This window comes from Barbus barbus, assembly GCF_936440315.1.
Source record: "Barbus barbus genome assembly, chromosome: 48".
NCBI classification, from domain to species: Eukaryota; Metazoa; Chordata; class Actinopteri; order Cypriniformes; family Cyprinidae; genus Barbus; species Barbus barbus.
Genome location: NC_136726.1, coordinates 16,759,503 through 16,781,575, shown reverse-complemented (window position 1 = coordinate 16,781,575; position 22,073 = coordinate 16,759,503). Strand labels below are relative to the sequence as shown.

Genomic DNA, 22,073 nt, shown 5'->3' with positions numbered 1-22,073 from the left:
AGGGATGATATCAGTGGTGAGAAATCTGAGAGGGAGGAAGGGAAGATGTGATAGCTTGGGTGTTTATGCGGGCCAGTAAGAGTGATAAAATGAGATGTCTATCTTCAGTCTTTGGAAGTTTCTGATTAGAAAGTACTTCAGTTGTTTATTTTGTAATCTTCCTGTGGGTATCCGTATTGTTTTGACTTCTTCCTGTGCCTCCCAATTTGTTTTTGGAGTACCCGATAGGATCCTAGAGCAGTCTCCGCCCACCGCGCATCTGATTTGTTGAGAGTCAGGAGTCCGACCAATCAACGTGGAAGACTAAAGGCACTCTCACACCGAAAGCGCTTGCTAACTGGTGCTGCTTCACGCATCAGTTCTCTCTCAAAGGCAGCAGCAGACCTTGCACAAGTTGCAATAAATTACAATCCACTACACTGAAGTTGTAAAAACCTCAATTTTATCTATTTATGGTTTCCGAGATGGGGGAAACGCAGGGGGAATCGCAGAATCCAGTCATATGGAATTTACTGTATAACGCGGAGTCACGGAATTAGTCAAAGTTTGGATGAATTAATCAAAAGTAGGTCAGTACACTTAAATCGACTCATGATATGAACTATCTGTAAACATTAAGCTGCAAAAAGACTATTTAAATATGAATTCTGCATGTTCGGCGTGTCTCTGTATATGTGAATGGCACAGACGCGCGGTTTTGACACACACACACACACACAGACTGAAGTGCGCGACGCTCGCGGTGTTTTCCGCATCTGCCATGTCACTAAATGAGGACATAAATACATGAACATCATCCCCAGAACTGCTCTGAGAGTTACTTCATGAGCATTTGACTGTTTCGTTTGAGTAAAACGATCGTCATATCATACATGGGCTACAGAAACTTAAGAGGTCCTCATGGCAACCCGTCAAAATAAAAGTTCGGTTTATTTACTAATGCTACTACAATTATTACAACTTTTGTTTAAAAGATCACACAATACGCTATTTCTTCCATGTTTTAATTTTAATAGTAAACACATTTGTTTGCCAAAAAATAGAGTTCAACTCTCATTTGATTAAAATATAAATTAAATGAATGTTTTATGCCTTCATTTGCACTGCTCTGTAAATGAAAACTAATGGAAATTACTGTCACATAGGCCAAGACTAAGATACTGTCACATAGGCCAAGAATAAGTTACTGTCACATAGGCCAAGATTAGGATGACGGAAATTGGGACATTTCAATAGGCTATTGAACCAAGTGAGCCTATAACACGCTATTAGTGTTATAGTTTCATTAAAATAGTTGCGGTCTTCTTCGCAACTTCTACAATGGAGCTATGAAGACAATTAAATTATTTACACGTATTATATACATTGCGCTTTTTAAATTAATCAATTGATGTGCATTAGATGATGAATTGAATAGTCACCTCTTGTAGGTTATGATTTAGTCAACCGAAAATAATTAATGAAGAATTATGAGAGGTTATGCTATTACACATACATTTCTAACATGTAAATTATTGAAGCCAAATACTTACATTTCCCCAAGCTGTTTAGCTGTAGTATTTAGTATTCATAGGCTTAATCATGAAGCATACAGTGGCCCCACTTTTAACTCTCTCTTTATATATGACCCTTATTGTAGATGGATGCATGGGGGAAGACAAAAGTAAGAAGTGCAACCAACACTAGGGAAGGCCGTTTTTGTCAGAGCCCTTGTTATTCTTAATTTTGACATTCAATTTCATTTTTACACCAGACATATATATATCGGTTCAATATATCGGTTATCGGTCTACTTGGTCTGTAATAATCGGTATCGGCATCGGCCCTGAAAAACACATATCGGTCGACCCCTACTTCCTAGTTCTAGTAAGAACTTTGGCTGCTGCATTTTGAACCAGCTGGAGTTTGTTTATTAAACACGCAGAGCAAGGTTACAATAATCTAGCCTCGAGGATATGAACGAATGAATTAACAGTTTGTACATTTGTTTATACATTCTGTTAATATTGCAAATTGGTATGTGTCATCGGGTCGTGAAGAAATATAGAGCTGAGTATCATCAGCATAACGGTGAAAGCTAACACCATGTTTCATAATGATATCTCCCAAGGGTAACATGTAAAGTGTGAAAAGTAAGGGGCCTGGTACTGAGCCTTGAGGTACTCCATACTGCGCTTGTGATTGGTATGATACCTCTTCATTTATTGCCACGAATTGATGGCGGTCAGATAAGTACGATTTGAACCATGACAGTGCACTTACTCTAATGCCAACATCATTTTCTAGTCCATCTAAGAGAATGTTGTGGTCGATAGTGTCAAACCTCTAAGATCCAGTAGCACTAATAAAGAGATACAACCACGATCAGATGATAAGAGCAGGTCGTTTGTAACTCTAATGAGAGCAGTCTCAGTATTATGATATGGTCTAAAACCTGATTGGAAATCCTCACATATAGCATTTTTCTCTAAGGAGGAACATAGTTGTGATGATACTTCCTTTTCTAATATCTTTCACAGAAAAGGGAGATTCAAGATCAGTCTGTAATTCAGTCTTGTTTGTCTTCAAACAAATTAGCAGATAATGCTAAATCTAAATTTTTAAAACCATTAGCTAGCTTTAGCTGCATTTTTCCAATTTAATTTGAATCTAGGCCCTATTTGAACAACAATAACAAAATATATAAATTACCCAGTTACTGACTGTCTGATCTTTTTTTTTTTTTTTTTTACCCCCTTCTGACCTCTCTTGTCAAGGTAGCTTCTTCTGTCTCTGTTGCCTCTGAAATCAAGCTACATTTACACTTATCTGCTGTCTGGCATGCAGACTTGGACTGCATCATGAGGTTGCTACATTGTCAGCATTTGAAAGAAATTACACTCTGGAACATTCTATCTTGAGAAACTCTTGAGATAAGAGCAGAGGTTACATTTACAGAGCATCCCAATTTTGACTAGAATGCTAACTTTATCCTTGCTGGTCCAGTACAAACCATAAGAACGCCAGGGTCTTATTAGCAGTGCTTGCTATTACAATTTGCATGTTTTAAAATGAATGTATAAAATAATTTTGTTTTTTTCTTATATTTTAACTTTTCTTGTCATTCTGTCATTTAATTCATGAAGGTGGATTCAAAATCGAATCTGAGGTTGCTTCATTCAATCTAATTTGTCACGCTAACAAATTGCTTAACTAATTCATATTTTTCCACATCAGAAAAGCTCAGTCTTCAAATATTTCTTACCTTTTGGAGGTAGTTGATGAATGAATTCCTCATTGCAGTTGCTTCCAACAGAGGGCAGGGTGAAATACAAATTAATTTGAAGAGGCAGAAGAGAGACAATTGTAATTAGCATGAGAGTAGCACTTTTTAAAACATGGGCGTATGAATCATTCACAATAAAACCAGAAACATGCTTTATGAACATAAATGGATTCATTTTTGATTTCATACTAACTTTGAATGTTTTTCATACTGCACTTATGATGGGGGTAATGGGATGGTTTGGTTGTTTTTAAGCTTATTTTGTTGTTTCTTGAGCGCTGTGCCTCCCTCTTGTGTTAGGATGTGATATAACTTCTTCCAGATGTGCACTGAGCTGTCTAGTAGTCTACATATGTGTTAGAGAGAGGGACAAGGGCAAAAAGCACAGACTGTGGTCTCAATATGCCACCAGCAACATGAGGGCTGCCTATTCTCTCCTAACACAGCTTTCTTCTGCTCTTTTCATCTGTCCTCGTGCAGCAGGCCAGATGCATTGTGGGATTCCTTTTTCACTAAACATCCAAACTAATAAACCACACAAGCCCACCCCTGGGAAACAGAGCCTTAGCGCGCACACTCACAAACACGCACGCAAATCCGGCATCTAGTGTGTTGGAAAAAGGGACAAGGTTGCCTCTCAAGCGCTGGAATGTGAAGTGTAAGAAGGGCGTGATGTTGAAGAAAAGCAAAGGGCTGGTGTTTGGTGGAGTGGGAGAGTTGAAGACACCACCTGAGGCTGGTCTAGATCCACACACTCATTCCATTCATGCATCTGTTTGTTGGCTCCACCACTGATGGAAATATCCTTTGTTTTCTTCTCACTCAACTTCTGTGCTTCTGCTCGCTCCTTTCAAGTCTTTCTCTTTTTTTTCCTCAGTCCAGTTTTTTCTCATTTCCAGCATTAGTTCTTCCAAAAAGTCATTTACTCACCCTCATGTTGATCCAAACCCATATGACGTTCTTCTGTGGAACACAAAAGCCGAAATTTATATTTTAGTGCTTGACACTCTTTTCAATGCATTTTCACATAAACTTATTATAAAAGTGGGCCGTGTAACTATATTTGAACTATATTTATGTCTTCTGTAATTGTAAGATACCTTTTTATGGCTGACTGATTTAAAAGGTCAAACAAACACTTAGAAATGTGTATTATTGATCTTTTTGTGAATGATTCATCCATGCATACTTTTAGAAACAGACAAACAGATTATTTTCCTATTTACTTATTTATCGAAAACCGGATCAGTCAGATTTGTGAATGGAATCATTCAGACTAGTTTTGTGAATTGGATCAACAGATTAATTTAGATACCTGACCCAAAGAAACGATTCATTCATGATTCGGACATCACAGCTTCTCTCATGAACGTCAGTATTTTTAGTGACTAATGTCAAATTTCAGTCTATTATTCACATAAAGGTTACCATATGATTTCAGAAACTCTCAATATTGCGCTCAACTCACTTTTATGATGTTTTAACAGTGTGTTTTGTCATTTGTTTTTGTTCATTATATTGAAAAGAGCTTTTAGGGTATTCTTGTATTTCACAGAACAGACAAGAGTGTGAGCAAATAATGACAGAACGTTATATATTTTGTGGTCCAAATATTCCTTTAAATCATATATTGTTGGATGAGTGGTCTTGAGTGAAATGTCGGGATAACATGTGCTAGGATCCCCACAAAGAGCCCTTGTTTCTCCTATCCCCTCCTCCACTGGATAATCACACGCATGCATGCAAACACACAGTAAAGATCAAACTGACTGCGTCAGGACAACCTACACAGTTATATGAATATCTCTTTCTCCTAAGTACAAGTAAGGATCTTCATGCTAAACATGGAAAAGTGTATGAGACTTTAATTGAAGGTGTTTTTTTGTGCACAAGGTGTGTCTGTGTGACTGTTTTGTGTGTTTTTGTATAAAATTATATATACCCACACCGTGACACCCTCATTATACTGTATGGTGGATGGAACTCCCAAGCACGTGTGTTAAAACAGTGCTGTATTAACCAATTCGGCATGCATTGGTCCAACAACAGGTTCATAATGCTACCACCCATGTTGTAGTCCAGTTTTAAGTAACGCTGAAAAAAATGATACAAATTTTTTTTAAGGTAATTGGTCGCAAACAATTTATTTTAGCTACATTTAATTAAAAAAGTTGAAAGCTAGTCAACTAAATTTGTTTATTTAAATCTAGCTAAAATAAATTGATTGCAACCACTTACCTTAAAAAATTTAGTTAATTCAATGAATTATTTTTTCCAGTAATGCAATATTTCAGTTTTGTGTTTTTTCCAAATCAATTATATATTGTGCAGTGGTTAAGAAGCAAGAAGCAAGTGCTATTTTAATATTATTTATATACTATTATAGCAGTTATTAATACTTTGAATTGGCTTTTAAATTTATATTTTCCGTTTCCATTTTAATTTTAGTAATTTTGTTACGTGTTTGTTGTCACTATCAGTTTTTGTTTAAAATAATTATATTTTAATTTTAGCAATTTAAGCTTGCTTTATTTTAGTTGAAGTTTTTCATCTAATATTTATATTTTATTTTATTCCAGCTTTTTTTTTCTCAATTAATATAAAGTATTTATAATAGTTTTAATCAACAACAACACTGAACCGGTATTTCTACATGAATCCTTATCTCCTGAGTTTTGTGTAAAATGAACCCAAGATAATTTACTACTTATTCTTTTCCAGAAGTTCGAGTTCCTCGCACCACCTAAATTGCATTAAACGCCAGTGAATCCCATCAGCCCTTGCTCTGGCCTTTTAGCATTTATCATTTCATCGTCATTTGAAACGGTTGCCATGGCTGTTAGTCGGTTGATGGTTCTATACAGATGCAGGGTTGCATCAGTGCTAAGCTAAATCTGTTTTACTGCAACTTATACTTGAAAACAGTGTATTATGTTCTATCACGACACAATCTTTTTGAGAGAGTGTTTACTTGGATGAAAAGCCTTATCTTACAGCTCAAAGCACACGCAATGCTAGGTAGAGTCTGGGAATCTCAGTCGACTGTTTGAAGGATGAAAATGTGTCTTATCAGCGAATGTATATGACGACCTCATCCTCTTTGGTCGCAGTTTACTGATCAGAGTTTAAACACACAGTGATGCACATTGGGAAAGACGTGAAGCTTTATATGTGAAAATTGAGAAGGATGGAAACGGTGGGATGAGAGGCAGTGAGAGAGAGAAGAAGGGGGAAAGGAAAAGATCAGCTGCAATAGGGTGAGTCTGTTAAAAAAAAAAAAAAACTCAGAGCAGAAGAAAAGCCAGCAACAGAAAAAGAGAGGGAGTGTGCAGAAGGAAAAAGGAGAGAGGGAGGGAGGGGAGAAAGAAGTGTGTGAAGAAGGGCGGGAGAGTGAGAACGGGGCTGGTTCATGGTGCAGATGTGCAGAGAGTTGCTCATTTTTCCCAAAGCTTGACTGGGAACTCCACAAGTCTCGGGCTTCATGTTGGACTATAACGGCACTTTCTTCTTCTCCTTGACGTTTCACTCCTGGAAAAGATGTACGAGCGACACCGGCGAAGGTATAGCCTGTGCGCAAAGGGCGAGAGGTCCGTGGATGTGGTTTTGATAAAGGTACGAAACTAAAAACAAGTAGTAGTTGTGTTCTTTGAGTTCGTCTGTTAAAAATCATTGTTTGCAGGACTCGTGCTTGCATTGATTAGTGTTGGCCCTGAGCGATGTGGAGTCGAAGGGGTGTGTGTGAGAGAGCTCTGGAGCTTTGCTGCTTGGCTTGGGTGGAGTTCAGTTTTGGATGTGGAACGATGAGGCCTGCTTTTCAATTTTTGGCCACCGTTGTCCGCTGGCTGTTGGGTTTGACATTTTGTTCTAGACGTGCTGGAGTTTGAAGACTGGAGTAATTCCGTAACCGTTTTTTTCCCTCAAGTGTTTGTTGTCAAACAAACGTTGAAACCTGAGACTTAGACTGAGGATTTAGATTTGTTCTTTAGTTTCAAAGCAACGTGGATGTTTCATATGGACACTTTAGAGACAAAATATCTCAAGTTGAGACGGCGTCCTTTTTGAGGACATTATGTATAAGTAAGGAAAAAATTATTTACAAATAAAGTAATTGTCAAACAAATGTTGAAACCTGAGACTTCTCTGTCCATATTTTCTTCTAAAGCTTTAAAGCAATACGTATATATTTCATTAGCAAAAGCGTCCCTGCACAATTTTCTTTTGAGGACAAAAAGGATCTATAAATAAGGTTATTTTCATCGTATAAATACAGAAGCTTTATAGAAAGCTTTATCTAGAAATGCAAAGGCTTTATAACAACAACAGTAGTGTACTGTGTCCTAATTTAGATATTGTGCGTGTGGGAACAGTAGGGACGCTGGCTGGAATGCCGTCAGTATGTTGGAGGTTGTATATTTAGTGGCTGGTCTGGTACTGTATCGGTGAAGGTCACAGCCAGACATGTAAAGGGCCCTTCCACAGTCTGACCCCTCGATTATAGGCTCTTGATAAGTGGATTGGTGCAGGCTTGCTTCACTGCCTGTTTATCACCATTCACTTCTTCTGCTTCCTTCTGCTCTCCATCATCTGACGTGAGCTGGCAGCAGCTCTGAGAATCATTATTTGGGAGGGCGAGTTAATTAAAAAAAACTGAATTATAGTAGGTATAAATTAAATGACTTAATGATTCCTGTTCATTTTTGCAAAATGAGAGATGAGACACAAATTTAATTGATATTCAACATTATGTGACTGATATAGGTTTCTCAGGGGGACATATGATAAATTATTTATTTAATGACATGAATGATTTAATAACAGAAAATTATATATATTGAACTTGCTGAAATGAAATTACCTCTAGTCTAAATTTAAACCATATTTGGTGTAATATATTACTATTCATTTGTGACTTCTGTCTGCTGGCCAAACCAAGCTCAATCTGCCCAATGCTGATTTTTCAAAATATTGTAATATCAGCTAATGTGGTCTGTTGTTAATTTATTGACAACACTGAATATTTTTGCATGGTCCTATAATTAGAATTTATTTCAATTTGTTTTTAATACTATAAAATATAACTTTATGGATTTAATATGTTATAATTTATATAATTTAATTTCAGCAATTTCGCATAGGGTACGTCCATACATGAATCCATGATTAGTTTAATTGCATTTTAAAGTTCCTATAAAATTTGAATAGTTATTTGTTGCACCTTTTCCCTGTTAATTTCTTTTCGTGGTTTTATCAAATAGTCTGTAGATCATTTTTAAAGGGTGTGTAAATACTTTAGACTGCTTGTGAATTTTACAGTCCGCTTGATGGTCTCAGAAGTGAAAGGCTCTTTTTATCACCTTAAAGCAACATTTTATATATATATATATATATATATATATATATATATATATATATATATATATGCTTATATTTGTGAGGTGATATATTACTATACAGTCCACATTTAGCATCTGTGGTGGGAAGTGAAGAGGGGCTGTTAAACCGTTTTTTAGGTAAGAAACTGGGCCACAGGTGCCGGTTCAGCACTAAGTGAGGATTGAGAAAGACAGGTTGTCCACCACCCGTCTCAAAGAGCACCCAAGGGAGCACTTTCCCATTGACGCAAACCTTTGTTGCAGCATATTCCTTTCAACTGGGACCTCCATGATATTGATCGAGAAGCCAAATGGCTATTTAACACCTCGTTTAAGTCATTTCACAGATGTTTTACTCAGAACCACCTGCAAGAAACAGGTAGGAGAACCATGCTAAATCAAAGTCGCTAACTGTTAAGCGTTTTTGCAGTATGAACATGGCGTGTGATTGTTTTGAGACCGTATCTGTGAGACTGTATTAACGTCCTCTGGTGCCCACTGCCATGTCATAGGTTTTCCTGTCTCCACGGCTCGTCATATCTGTGGAATGTGTCCAGAATGACCGGCTCAGACCACAGTCTGTGGACAGTCTCACTCCACACTCAGTGGATTACAGCTCGGTTTCATAAGCCATTCGGAAGTTCTGTCATCTCTAATTATAGTGCATCTCAACGATCTTCTTTTCCATGATTAGACCATGGATGTGTTTGGATTTCAGCTGTATCTATCAGAGCCAGAGCATTCAAAGGACGCTTTGCCTCAAATTTCATCTTTCTTTCCTTAGATACATACACTACCATTCAAAAGTTTGGCATAGGTAACAATTTAGAATAGGGACCAATTCTCACTATTAACTAGTTGCTTATTAGCATGCCTATTATTAATATAATGGCTGTGTATTAGTACTTATAAAGCATATATTCAGCATAACCATATTCTACATCCCTAATCCTACACAATACCTAAAATTAACAACTACCTTACTAACTATTCATAAACTGCAAATTAGGAGTTGGAGGCAAAAGTCATAATTAATCGTTTGTTAATAGCGAGAATTGTACCTTAAAATAAAGTGTGAAATACAGTAAAAACAGTAATATTGTGTAATACTATTAACATTTAAAATAACTGTTTTCTATTTAATTATATTTTAAAATGTAAATTATTTTTGTAATGTAAAAGCTGAATTTTCAGCATTGTAACTCCAGTCTTTGTCACATTATCCTTCAGAAATTATTCTAATATGCTGATTTGCTATTTAAGCAACTTTTATTATAATTATCAATGTTGAAAATAGTTATATAATAATTTGATGGGAAATGTGATACTTTTGCAGGATTCTTTGATGCATGGAATGTTCAAAAGAATAGCGTTTATTGATTGATATAGTTGAATTACAATTATTATTTGAAATTGAAATGTTTTGTAACATTACAAATGTCTTCACTGTCACTTTTGATCAGTTTATTGCATCCTTTTTGTTTACCATTTTCTTCTAAATGTTTGAACTATTTTGTATTTTTTGTTTGAAGAATAAAACGTGTGAACAAATCAAAATTGATATAAAGTTATGTTGAAAATCGTTATTTAAAAACATTGTAAATAACCAGTTAAAGTCTGGATAGACTCATACTTTAAATATAGTTCTTATGAATGTGTTTTTTCTGCCCCAAAACCCTTAACCTTAACACTAATTGCAACTTTAGTTTTTTTTTTTTCCAAAAGGCAAATAATAAAACAGGAAAAAGTATATTTACATAGCTGTAAAAAACAGGTTATAAAGTACAAGAAAACTGATTCCTTAGCAACCACCCACAACACAGTTTGTGTCTTAGAAATTTGCATAGGCAACCATTTCTTACAGTTTCTGCATAAAATAAAATAAAACAATCAAATTTTAAAGTTCATCTGGCCACTCCTGACCTGTTCTAGGTGTCTGTAATTCCCCAGAGGAAGGAGATTGTTTTGAAAAGGCAATTTTAGTGTAGTTTCTTGTTCTTGTTGCATTGGTTCTCATAGGAAGTCAAAACCATCAAAATGGGGTTGCATGTCAGGTGAGGTCACATAGAGGGCATCAGGATCATGTTTTACTAAGTGCATCTTTCTGTTGTTCTCTTTTTGGCCATCTCACTCTTTTGAGGCATTGGATTTGCCAGTCAATGGAGTCTTGTGTTGTTCTGTGTATAGAACCCCATTAAAGCCCCATTTACTCGCCACCAGTGGCGTACAGACAATTAAGCCCCACGCCTGAGGGAAATGCATGGAGGCTTTTTACAGCCTACATCATGCACTCCCGCACAACACTCCTTTGTCGTAATCCCTTTCCTCTCCAATCACGTGCATGGTTTTAAACATTGTGTTCATTTATTCAGCATGTCTTCTCATTCTGATACTTAACTTTCAGTCGTGCATGTAGAAACCCGACGTCACATTTGCTGGAACAACACGCATCATAAAGCCACTTTGAGCTACTTGATGACTTTTCATGTCTGCATTATTGTGCCGTAAATCATCCCCTGCAATGGGATCTTTGTTCAAAGCCCCACTGTGTCCGGCTGCATCCAGAGATTCCCAATGCATGTAAACAGACTTGGAAAGCTCGTTTGCATTAAAAACCATGTATTGTCTGTATGAGTTGTTATACAGAGAGTCTTTAAGTGTAGAGATAGAGTTTGAATCATATTGTGACAGTGCTAATAGGGCTGCCACTAACGACTATTTTTATTTCGATTAATCTATCGACTAATTTTTCGATTAATCGATTAATCTAAACGATTAATTTCCCGCAAAAAAAAAAAAAATGCAACAATTTTACTTAAAAATATTTTATTATACCAAATGAAATCCAAATTTCTATGAAATCCTTTTTTAAAGCAAAAGTGAAGTGCAACATAGAGTGCAAGAAGCAAGTGTCCATCTCAAAGTCCAAATCACTGAAATCAAAGTTCAGTATTATAGTGTGAGAATGACAACATATCCACGCGTTCTAGTCTACTAATAATAAAATTATAATCAAAAAACCCTTTTTAAATGAGCATTTACCAGAAATATCATTTACCAGAATTTATTTAGGTAAAAAATATAAATGTGCAGTATTTCTGAAAAAAAAAAAAAATTTTTAAATATAAAATCAATCAATTGGAGATGCTTTTTTATTATTCAAATGTAATGGAACAATTAAAATGGAATCCAGAAAATAATAGAAAACAGAATTTGGTACAGATAAAACTGTAAAACTCAATTAATTAGACAGGCTTTTTGATTAATAAAATAAAAAAAAAAACTAAATTTGGAAATAAAACGGATTTCATAGGGCCCTATAATTTTATTTATATATATATATATATATATATATATTAGGGGTGTGCGATATGACGATTTTTGATCGTGGACGATAAAAATGTCTCCACGATCTGCTTTTGAAGAAATATCGTAGTATCGTGCTACCGCGCACATTGTCAAATACAGTTCTGGCGCCGCCGTCTCTATATACTGTACAACACCACATACAGCAGTAGAGTTACTCAGACAGGACACTGCACTTATTCGCGATCGCAAAAGTACATTATTTGCACACAAGCCTTTCTGGTTAAATGTTTAATTCGCGCGCTGGTCTGACGTGCGCTTGTTCTGAGCACATACACCTGAAGCACGCGCACTAAAACGCCTGTCTAACAGCGCCTGATTACTCAACTAAGTTATATTTTGCGCTAATACTGTCAAAACACACAAGGTTTACATACAGACTGAGTTGGTTATCTCTAAAATGAAAGTAAATAGTTCAGAGAGAAACGGATGCGTGCCTGTTTATTAGATGCGTGCAGCTCTTAAAGGGACAGGACACTAAACGTGCTGTCGACTGTCATTAAAGGGATAGTTCACCCTAAAATTTTATTTCTGTCATTATTTACTTAGTGGAAAACCAAGCAGTTACTGGTCCACATTGACTTTGATAGTAGGAAAGAAAAATCCTATGGAAGTCACTGAGGACCAGCAACTGTTTGGTTTTCCACCTTCTTCAAAATAGCATTTATGTTCAGCAGAAGAAAGAAACTCATTCCGGTTTAAAACAACTTTTGAGTAAATGATGATATAAAAATACAACATTATGACAGAATTGACAGACAGATGACAGAATATTTATTTTGGGGGGAACTATTCATTTAACGTTAACAAAACAACAAAACGCAAAATAGAAAAATCACTCACTATTCTTGACTGAAAAACTTTAATACAGTTGCTTTAGGAATCAGTCTATCTAGTGTTTTATTTTTATATTTGTTCATTCAATTTCATTGAATGCTCTGCTAAATACACCTATTGTACCTGGAAATATATATATATAAAAATTGTAGTAATAAAAATGGATTTAAGTGAACAATAGCTTTGTTGTTCATGCCGCTGTGCGTCGCATGTGCTTAACTAACTACACGCATGGAAATAATTAAAGCGCATATACTGTGTGAACTGCGTCGCATATAATTATTTAATTAAATCATAGCTTTTGTGAATTCACAATTATGTTTAATTATGATTTTTAAATGGGTTTAATATATCATGCAGCCTTGAAAAATAGTCTAAAAATGTGTTTTATGGATTCTCGTCCGTGAAATGCCCCACTTCCGGTATTTTGCCGGTTAGTCGACGCGAGCAAAATGAAGTCGACGATTTTTAAAAATCGACTGGTTGACTAAAATCGGCGACAGCCCTAAGTGCTAATATTGATTTAGAGCTTTTTATGAGTATGCATGCAGATAAGTTGTTGTCATTTGACAGAAGCTTTTATCTAAAGTACACTTGTTGCAGGCAGAATCCCAGTGGAGAGTCCTGGGCTGACATGAGTTGCAATAACACAAGAACATCTATCTTTTCTCGGTAGGCCACACCAAACGTAAATATATGTAATATAATAATATGCTATGTGCTATATTTTGGTGTGTTTATATGTGGGTCTCGTGTTCTGAATGTGGGTTGACGGTTTCAGAATAACAAACTACTGTTGAAAAAGTTGAGGTCGATAAGATATCAAGTCTTTTATGCTCACAAAGGCTGCATTATTTGATTAAAAATACTATTTGAATATATTTGAGATGTAATTTAGGCTGATATGCTGATTTGATGCTCTAGAAACAATTCTTATTTTTAGCAGGTTTCTCTAATAATACAAGTTCAAAAGAACATTTCTTTGAAATAGAAATCTTTTATTACGTAATAAATTATTGTCACTTTTGATCAATTTAATGATTCTTTGCCGAATATTAATTTCTTAAAAAATATATTTTGAATGGTAAACCTACATAATCTGCTTCAATACTGTAGTATGCCTGTGGGTAATAGTTAGAAAACGAAAAAATATATCCATGCTGATTTTTGGCCAGCAGAATGTAAAACACAAACATTAAACAAGTGTAATGATCTACTTTTGATTAGTTCATCCAAACCTTGACAAATTTCATGACATTCCGTATAAAACTGCAAGTTCTGTTTTTAATCTAGGTTCCGCATTTCCGTCCGCGGAAAGCATACGGCCCTACGCGTCAAGAACCGGGTTGACCGGATACTCTGTACCACCGGTACCGTGACGTTTTCATTTGTTTAATACCGACTTGGTACCGAAGTACCGGGTCTTTTGACAACACTACCAGTGATATTAGTAGCCTTACGGTGGCTGATATTTTGATCACATGACCAGTCAACTACTAATCTAGGGCCGTATACGCCCTAGATTAGTAGTAGAAATATGCCCCCCAACCCCCAAATTCTGTTTTTTTTTTCTAGACTCTGTTTAGTGGTTTTAATGATATTAATCAAAAAGCATGTCTTATTAATTGAAATCATGAAACTTACAATATTTAACAGCAATTTAATAAACGTTTAACAAAAATTCAATTTTTAAGGTTCTATTTTTTTTTTTCTTAAATTCAGTTTTAATTTAAATTCTGTTTTCCGTTAATTTTCTGCATTCCATTTTAATGGTTTCATTAAATTTTGATAAAGTATTTCTGAGAAAAAAATCTAATTGTTGTTGTGTATTTACATTTTTCTGCTAAATCTGGTAAATGTTTTTTTTTCTGTTAAATATTCCTTTAAAAATAAAATTTTAATAGTTTTATTATTAGTAGTAATATCATTACATTTAGTAATATTACTGTCACGGTTTGTTCAAGTTAAACTGAACTTTTATTTTGATGGGTTGCTGTGAAGACCTTTACGTTTCTGTTTTTATATATGATATGACGATAGTTTTACTCAAAGAAATGGTAAAATGTTCATGAAGTGTCTTTCTATTATGTTCTTTTGTTCATGTATAGAGGCGGCAGAGGCTGAAAACACTGCTTCAGTATGTGTGTAGTAAACAAACCTTTATTTATGCTTGATTTAGTTCTTTGTAAGTTATCCTTAAAGCATGTATCCATAAAATTCATCAAACCAGTCATGATCAAAGAACAGGACTCTGGCTGACCGTTTCCTCTCTATGGCATGTTTACATGTAAGTGCTCTCAGTGGAGCATTCGGTCAGTGTGAGGCGTTACAGCTTTCCATTACTGCACACTGGCTCAATGTGCCACATTTGTGGAGTGGTTTTCACGACTCATTCAGTAATTGGTTGAAACGGTGTCTGGTTGGAAGTGTTTCTCTGTGTGTCTGCTACATCCATTACCATTATTACCAAGCTGTGAAACTTAACATAAAATATCAGAGCAGTAACCCAGCTAGATTTCTGGTTCTCTGCAAATTTGTTCGCATAAACACATTTTTGAGCATTTGCTAGTATACATTCAGATACACAAAGCCATAAGTGTTGATAACTAGTGTTTAATCGGTTGAAATTGAGTGCTCTGAACTGGAGACTTTTCATTTGCATTCCCACTCGAAAGCAAGTTTATCATTCATAACAGAGATTGAAGGGGACAGTGTGCATTCTGTTTGTGTGTATGGTTTTGTTTAAGTTTCTTTGTCAGATTGAGGCTGATCTCTCTCATAACATGCTAGCTCGTCTGAGTTCCAGCTGGTGTTGTGAGTCCCTCGGTTCTGTCTGGATCCTGTCAGGACCTACTGTGGTTGGGAATGACATGTTGTCATGAACAGCAGTGAAACATTACAGACCTGAATTACTATTCTTGATGCCATGATGGCGTGTGATCTTTAAAACAATCAAAAATGTTGCCTGGCTTGTATGTGGTGGCAGGCAACAAGAGTTTGAATCCAGCTGGTGTCATTTACTGATCCCATCCTCTCATTTATTCCTATAGTTTTAAATAAAAGGGGCAAAACTGTGGCAAGTTTGTTCAGTTTTGGTTTTATTTTTTATTTTATTTGGGCTTTTTCGTTGTGTTTTATTTTAGTTTTATTTAGTTTCTAGTTATTTGTTGTTTTCATTGTTTAAATTTCGTTATTAGGTTTTTTTTTTTTTTTTTTTTTTAGAGAGACGAGGGGGGGGGGTTGTTTTCTTTTTTGTTTTCATTTAGTTGTTGGTGTCATTTATTTTTATTTGACTTTTTTTTTATTTTTGTTTTGTTTGGGCTTTTATTTATTTATTTATTGCTTGGTTTATTTTTGTTGTTTTTGGTTTGTTTTTGCTTCTTGGTCCTTGGGCTGAAAATTAATAGTGAGAAATGAAGGAAACGGAATTGGGACACGTTGCAGTCTAGATTCGAACCTGCAGCTTTGGCATTAAGATCACAGGTCAGAGAATCACGACCAAATCTAAATTTAAATCAATATATTGTTTTCTGTGAATGAGTAAGCTGAATGATTTTCACATAATTGTGAAGTAAATATTCTAGCCTAGAAGACTGATTACACAAAAGTCTTATTCAGGATGATTTAGTGTGGGTTTTATGGCCTTATTTCAGCTACATTTTTTCCCTCAAAACTTACTAACCACGCATAATATTTTTTTCTAACAAATGCAAACATGTACTTCCACCTTGGTCACATATTATTGTAGCATAGTTTGTGCTGAATACCAAAAAAATACATGTTGGTCAATAGTATATTATAAGTAGCTGAAATAAGCACAAATATCAAGGCATGTCAACACATCTCAAGGGCCCCAAAATTACCTCAGACCCTAGAGGGTTAAACAAATTGAACCAGCTATTCCACCCCCCTCCCATTTTATTCCTTTTTTTTGTGTTTATTTCTCATTCTCTCCATCCCTCCCTCTCTCGGAGTTCAAAGGCTGCAGCTGTTGACGGCTCTATTGAAAAAAGCCCACTCCCCTCTTGCTTGCCACACTAGACCAGTGTCCATCCACCAATGACCAAACAAAGAAGGCCTATGACCAGCAGCCATGCAGACACACGTGCGTGCACACAGCGGGTACACACTAAGCGTGGGAGTTGAGCGTGTGTCACATGCTCCCGATGGGCGGTGGGTGGGTGTAATCAGTCATGAATGGAGCTGATGATGGTCATACAGATGAGCTGCACAGGAAGGTTTCTAAGCTTCTGTTTCCTCCACAGGGACGTTCTTCTTTTTCATGGCCTTTTGATCTTTCTATGCTACTTTACAGCTGGTGTTGGAGCTTTTCTTTAATATTAGACTAACTAAAATGTACCTTTTTAAGAAGTACTTTTTTTTTTACATTTATCCAAAATATTTATATATTTTATTTAATTTTATTTATGTTTGTATTTTATTTTATTTGTTTTATATGAATTTATTATTTTAGTATATATATTTTTTAATTTAATTTTTTATGAATATGGCATGCATAGGCCTCAAGTTTGATAAATGAAAAGTGTATAGTGACCACTTCATCCTCACAGTGGCCTCAAGCTAACCCTCTATGGCCTGTTCACAGCAGCTCTGTGTTGAACGTTAGTGGGCCGTGATGTTTATATGTGGGTCACATTCCTCTCTAGGTCTGTTCTGAACGCCCCCCACACATGCCCCCAGAAAACCCTTCCTGCCCCAAATCACAGCCTTGAGGGTTTCCAACCACGTTACTCTCAGGAGGTAGATGCTCTTACCACTGCTAATATTTCTGTTCACGAGCGCCTTTCTTCATCAAGAAAGTGAATTCTGTGGTCAAAGGAAAATGCTTTAGCTGTCCAAGACGAAACCATTGACACACTTGTCCTGAGTTTAGGTAGCAGAGGAAATCATCTTTCACCCGATGCGTCAGGATCTTTAGCAGATGAAAGAACCTGAGAATATATAAATGGTTTTTAGTTATAGGCTCTAGAGACCTTTTTTAAAATAATTTTTTCTAATTTTTTTGTTCATTTGTATTGAACCGACTAATGCAATTTCCGCCATATCCCCATTTAATAATTTAATTTGATTTTGTGATAGAATGACAGTTGGGAAAATTACATTTTAAACAGTTTTGTAATAAAATGGTGGAATCTTTGTCTTGGTTATAATATATATATTGTTAATAACAAGATCTGTACCTTGATATTTCTTTGTTTTCTTTTCACTTTGCATATCTCATGCAGTATTTTATCTCAAACATGCACTTTTGAGAAACGTCTGGGACAGAATTGGTGTTTGTGGTGGAAGTGACGACACAGCTAAAGGACTTGATATTATATAAATCATCTGTGCACAATAAATATTGAAATTATTCTGTGTTTAGATTATAATGGTTTTAAACATGTAATTTTTTTTGATAGGTATACGTATTTTAAGATCAGAACATACAAAATCAAATATAAAATTTGTAAATCAAATTATTTTGTACATTAAATGACACCCTAAACTTGATTGATTTTGTCATTGCAGATCCACAGAGAGACGGAGACGTTTTATTCAGTTGATGCCAGTCGAGATGCTGAACTCGAGGAGAAGAAATCCACTTCAGTGATTTCAGGTAACCAAATCGGTGCTTCTAAACTGGTTTTGCTTCAAAACCCTCATTTTGCATTGAATATCAAGTGGCAACTCAAATGTTAGTGGCTTTTGAGGATGTCCATGTGGGCATCTGCGTAATTTGTCTAGCTTCTTCCAAGTGATGCATGAATTTACACTGAATTTACCACAGAATTTGATGTACGGCATTTGACATCAACAACACAACGTTGCATCACGTCGGTCTAGTTGTTTGTTAAAAGTTACATCCAGAAAAAAACACAAAACCTCTTTTATACATCTTCCAGCACTCTACAAAGAAAGGATGCCGTCTTTGCTCAGACCGTCTGTCAGTGTGTGTCCAATCTAAATAGTGCCCACATTGTGTCGCATGGGAAACGGCATACACATCCTCTAAAGACTAAATGAATGTCTTCCTGTCGATACAAAAGACTCCACTAATCAAATAAGATTATCTATTTAAGTAGATGACATCAACATCCTGTCTGCGACGATTGCGAGCAGAGATGCAACACAATGGATTGAAATGAGTCACTTTCAGACTCGCTGTATAATGATTAATGTCCATGAGAGTAGAGTCTGGTCTGTTTTCTTTTCTATTTATTATTCTTCTGTTGCTCTTCAGCTCTCTCATATTTTTTTTAATTCTTTTTTACAGAATTCCCCTCTTCAACCCCCTCACCCGAGAGCGTACATCACAAAGACTCAGCGAGCACCATGCGAGGGTCCGCCAGCGATGGCGACTCTCTGTTTAGCCAGGACTTGGGCGATGACAGCATTTTTAATAATAAGGTGGGTTCGAATTTGTCTTGCATTTCCCATATCACCCAATTCTGTGTTTGTTTTTTCGAAGCAGAGTTGCTGTTTGTTTTGTTTCTATGTCTCTTTACCATGTGAGGAACCCCTTGCTTGTGTCTCGGCCAGATAAGTGGTTATGTAATATGTCTCATTTTCAGCGGTGCTCCTCTACACACAACATCTTGCTCCACTGACGTCATGTCATGTGACGTGAGCATATCAGTGGGCCAAAGCCATAATTATGACCTCATCCTCAGACATGCTTCATCCTAACTGCTCTAAGAGTTTCCCCAAGGAATCTTCCACCCCTTAAACTCCTTGCTTTAATTTAAAGATTTTTGACTTTGACACTTAAGTGTTGTTCTTAGCAAGTCACAAAGAAGACTGAAGCTTCTGTAATTCCTAGTTACCATGGGATGTGGGGTAATACCCTTAACCCAAGTGTAATTTTATGTAGAATGCTTGCTAACCTAAGTTTATGTGCTGGACGTGTTTTTCTGCCCATAGTTGAGGCTCTAAAAGTAGAGTACAACAGTGGCCACCCACTTTTTCAGCAGATTTGTTTCCGAAAGTATTCCCCAAAGGGATTTTTATAAGAAAGTCTTTGTTACAGAGTAATTAGCCATGAACCAAACAGAATACCTTTGAGGTGAATCACCTCAGTTCACAGTTGGTCTGTATTTAAAGTTGTCGTTAAAAATAAAATAACTCTTTGGAGAAAATTAAATATATATTTTTTACTTCTGAAACATGGCTGTTGAACTATATAGTAGCTAAGCTAGCAGGCTAATTAGCTATTACTATAGGTGCATCCCAAATATCGTACTTGTGCGCTTATTCCGTGACGTTTTGTATTATTAATTGTACGAGTACCATCACACTGAAAATTCTAAAAAGTTCACTTTAAAAACCCGGATGATGCACTTACAGGGATAGTTCACCCAAAAATGAAAATTCTGTCATTATTTACTCGCCCTCATAACATTCCACACCCGTTAAAACCATCGTTCATTTTCAGAACACAAATTAAGATATTTTTGATGAAATCCGAGTGCTCTGTAGACAACTGACACGTGCATGGCCCAGAAAGGTAGTAAGGACATCATTAAAACAGTCCATTTGACACAAAGAAAATAAAAATTACGACTTTATTCAACAATTTCTTCACTTCTGTGTCAGTTTTCGACGCGTTCACAACAGGGACGTGCAGAGAGTTCCTCAGGGGTAGAGGCTCAAATGTAAAATAGGGGCAATGTAAAAAATAAATAAATAAATTATAGGTCAAAAGTCTGGATACATTACTATTTTATATTTTTGCGAGAAGTCACTTATGGTTATCAAGCCTGCATTTATTTGATAGAATTTTTAATATACTTTAAAATACATTTTATGCAATTCTGATTTATTATCAGTGTTGGAAATGTGATACTTTTTTCAGGATTCTTTGGTTAATAAAAAGTTTAAAAAGCACAGCATTTATTTAAAAAATAACTTTTGTTACAATATATGGTGAAAAGCTTGAGGTAAGTTTTTTTTTTTTTTTTTTTTTTTTTTTTTTTTTTTTTTTTTTTTTTTTTTTTTTATTCGTTTTCATTCAGCAAAGATTTGCTAAATTGATAGAAACCGTGATAGTAAAGATTGATATTGTTAGAAGGCATCTCTATTTTGAATAAATACTGTTCTTTCCATTTTTTATTTATCAATGAACCCCAAAAAAGTATCACAAAAATTAAAAATAATAATAATAAACAAATGAATAAAAAGCAGCACCACTGTTTCCAATATTGATAATAAATTGGCGTATTAGAATGATTTCTTGAAGGATCATGACTGGAGAAATTATGCTGAAAATTCAGCTTTGAATCACAGAAATAAATTATATTTTAAAGTATATTAAAATAGATTAGCATTCTTTAAAATTTTAATAATATTTCACTATTATAGTTTTTCTGTATTTTTGATCAAATAGATGCAGGTTTGATGAGCATAAGACACTTTCATAATGCTGCACAATTATCAAAATGGTAATATAATAAAGTCCTTTCATGTCACCATTTCACCAGCCTACACTTCACATAATAGGCCTGTAGGTGGCACTTGAGCTTCAGTAACTATGGTAGTTTCATGAAATAGTAAACGGTGCATCATACATAAATGTAGTGAATTGAATACTGATTAAAATTATTGCATTGTGCCATGCTTTTGTAGTCATTTAGCATCTATTTTCGCAACGAAGTAATTTGATTTATAAAATGAGACAAACCGCAGATCCATATCGATCCACAAATAAGCGCGTCTGTCCCATGCAATTTTCAACGGTTTTATGAATGAGAACAGAAAATGACCGCTCCACTTCACATTATTGTCCAATGAAATTTGAACTTGTGCCAGATCGTGATTGGTTGGTGTATTATACATGACACCCGATGAATTATGAAATATTCTAAAATATATAATATATGGATTTGTAATTACATCGACACTAGATTTAATGATAAAATTTAATTTAAGTATTGTTTGGTTTATTTTTTTCCTTCCGTGACCCACTCACTGAACAAACTATATTTGAGAGCCTAGGTTTCCAAGCAGACTGTGGAATATCAGTCAGTCAAGCAAAACGCAAGCGGCACGCATCCCATAGCAACGCCTCAGATTGACAGATATGTAAAAAATAAACAGGAATTTTCTCATTTTTGAGCGATTAGTTACCGTTTTTTACACGTCATGTTAATTATAATTCAAATGCATTTTGTTTTAGTGACTACAATATCTTTGCTATTTGTCTGGGAAGGGCAATTTTGAATAATTTTGATTTT

The 22,073-nt window shown here is 35.5% G+C and overlaps 1 protein-coding gene across 6 annotated transcripts in view; it reads left to right on the top strand.

Moving 5' to 3' along the window:
• Nucleotides 1-22,073, top strand: part of LOC306866917 (A-kinase anchor protein 13-like) — a 99,564-nt gene that overhangs the window by 47,514 nt on the left and 29,977 nt on the right. For all 6 annotated transcript variants that reach the window (XM_079412359.1, XM_079412360.1, XM_079412358.1 and 3 more), the window contains exons 9-10: nt 18,373-18,460; nt 19,118-19,251. In XM_079412359.1, coding sequence (XP_079268485.1) covers nt 18,373-18,460; nt 19,118-19,251 — 222 coding nt within the window. The remainder of the gene's footprint in view (nt 1-18,372; nt 18,461-19,117; nt 19,252-22,073) is intronic.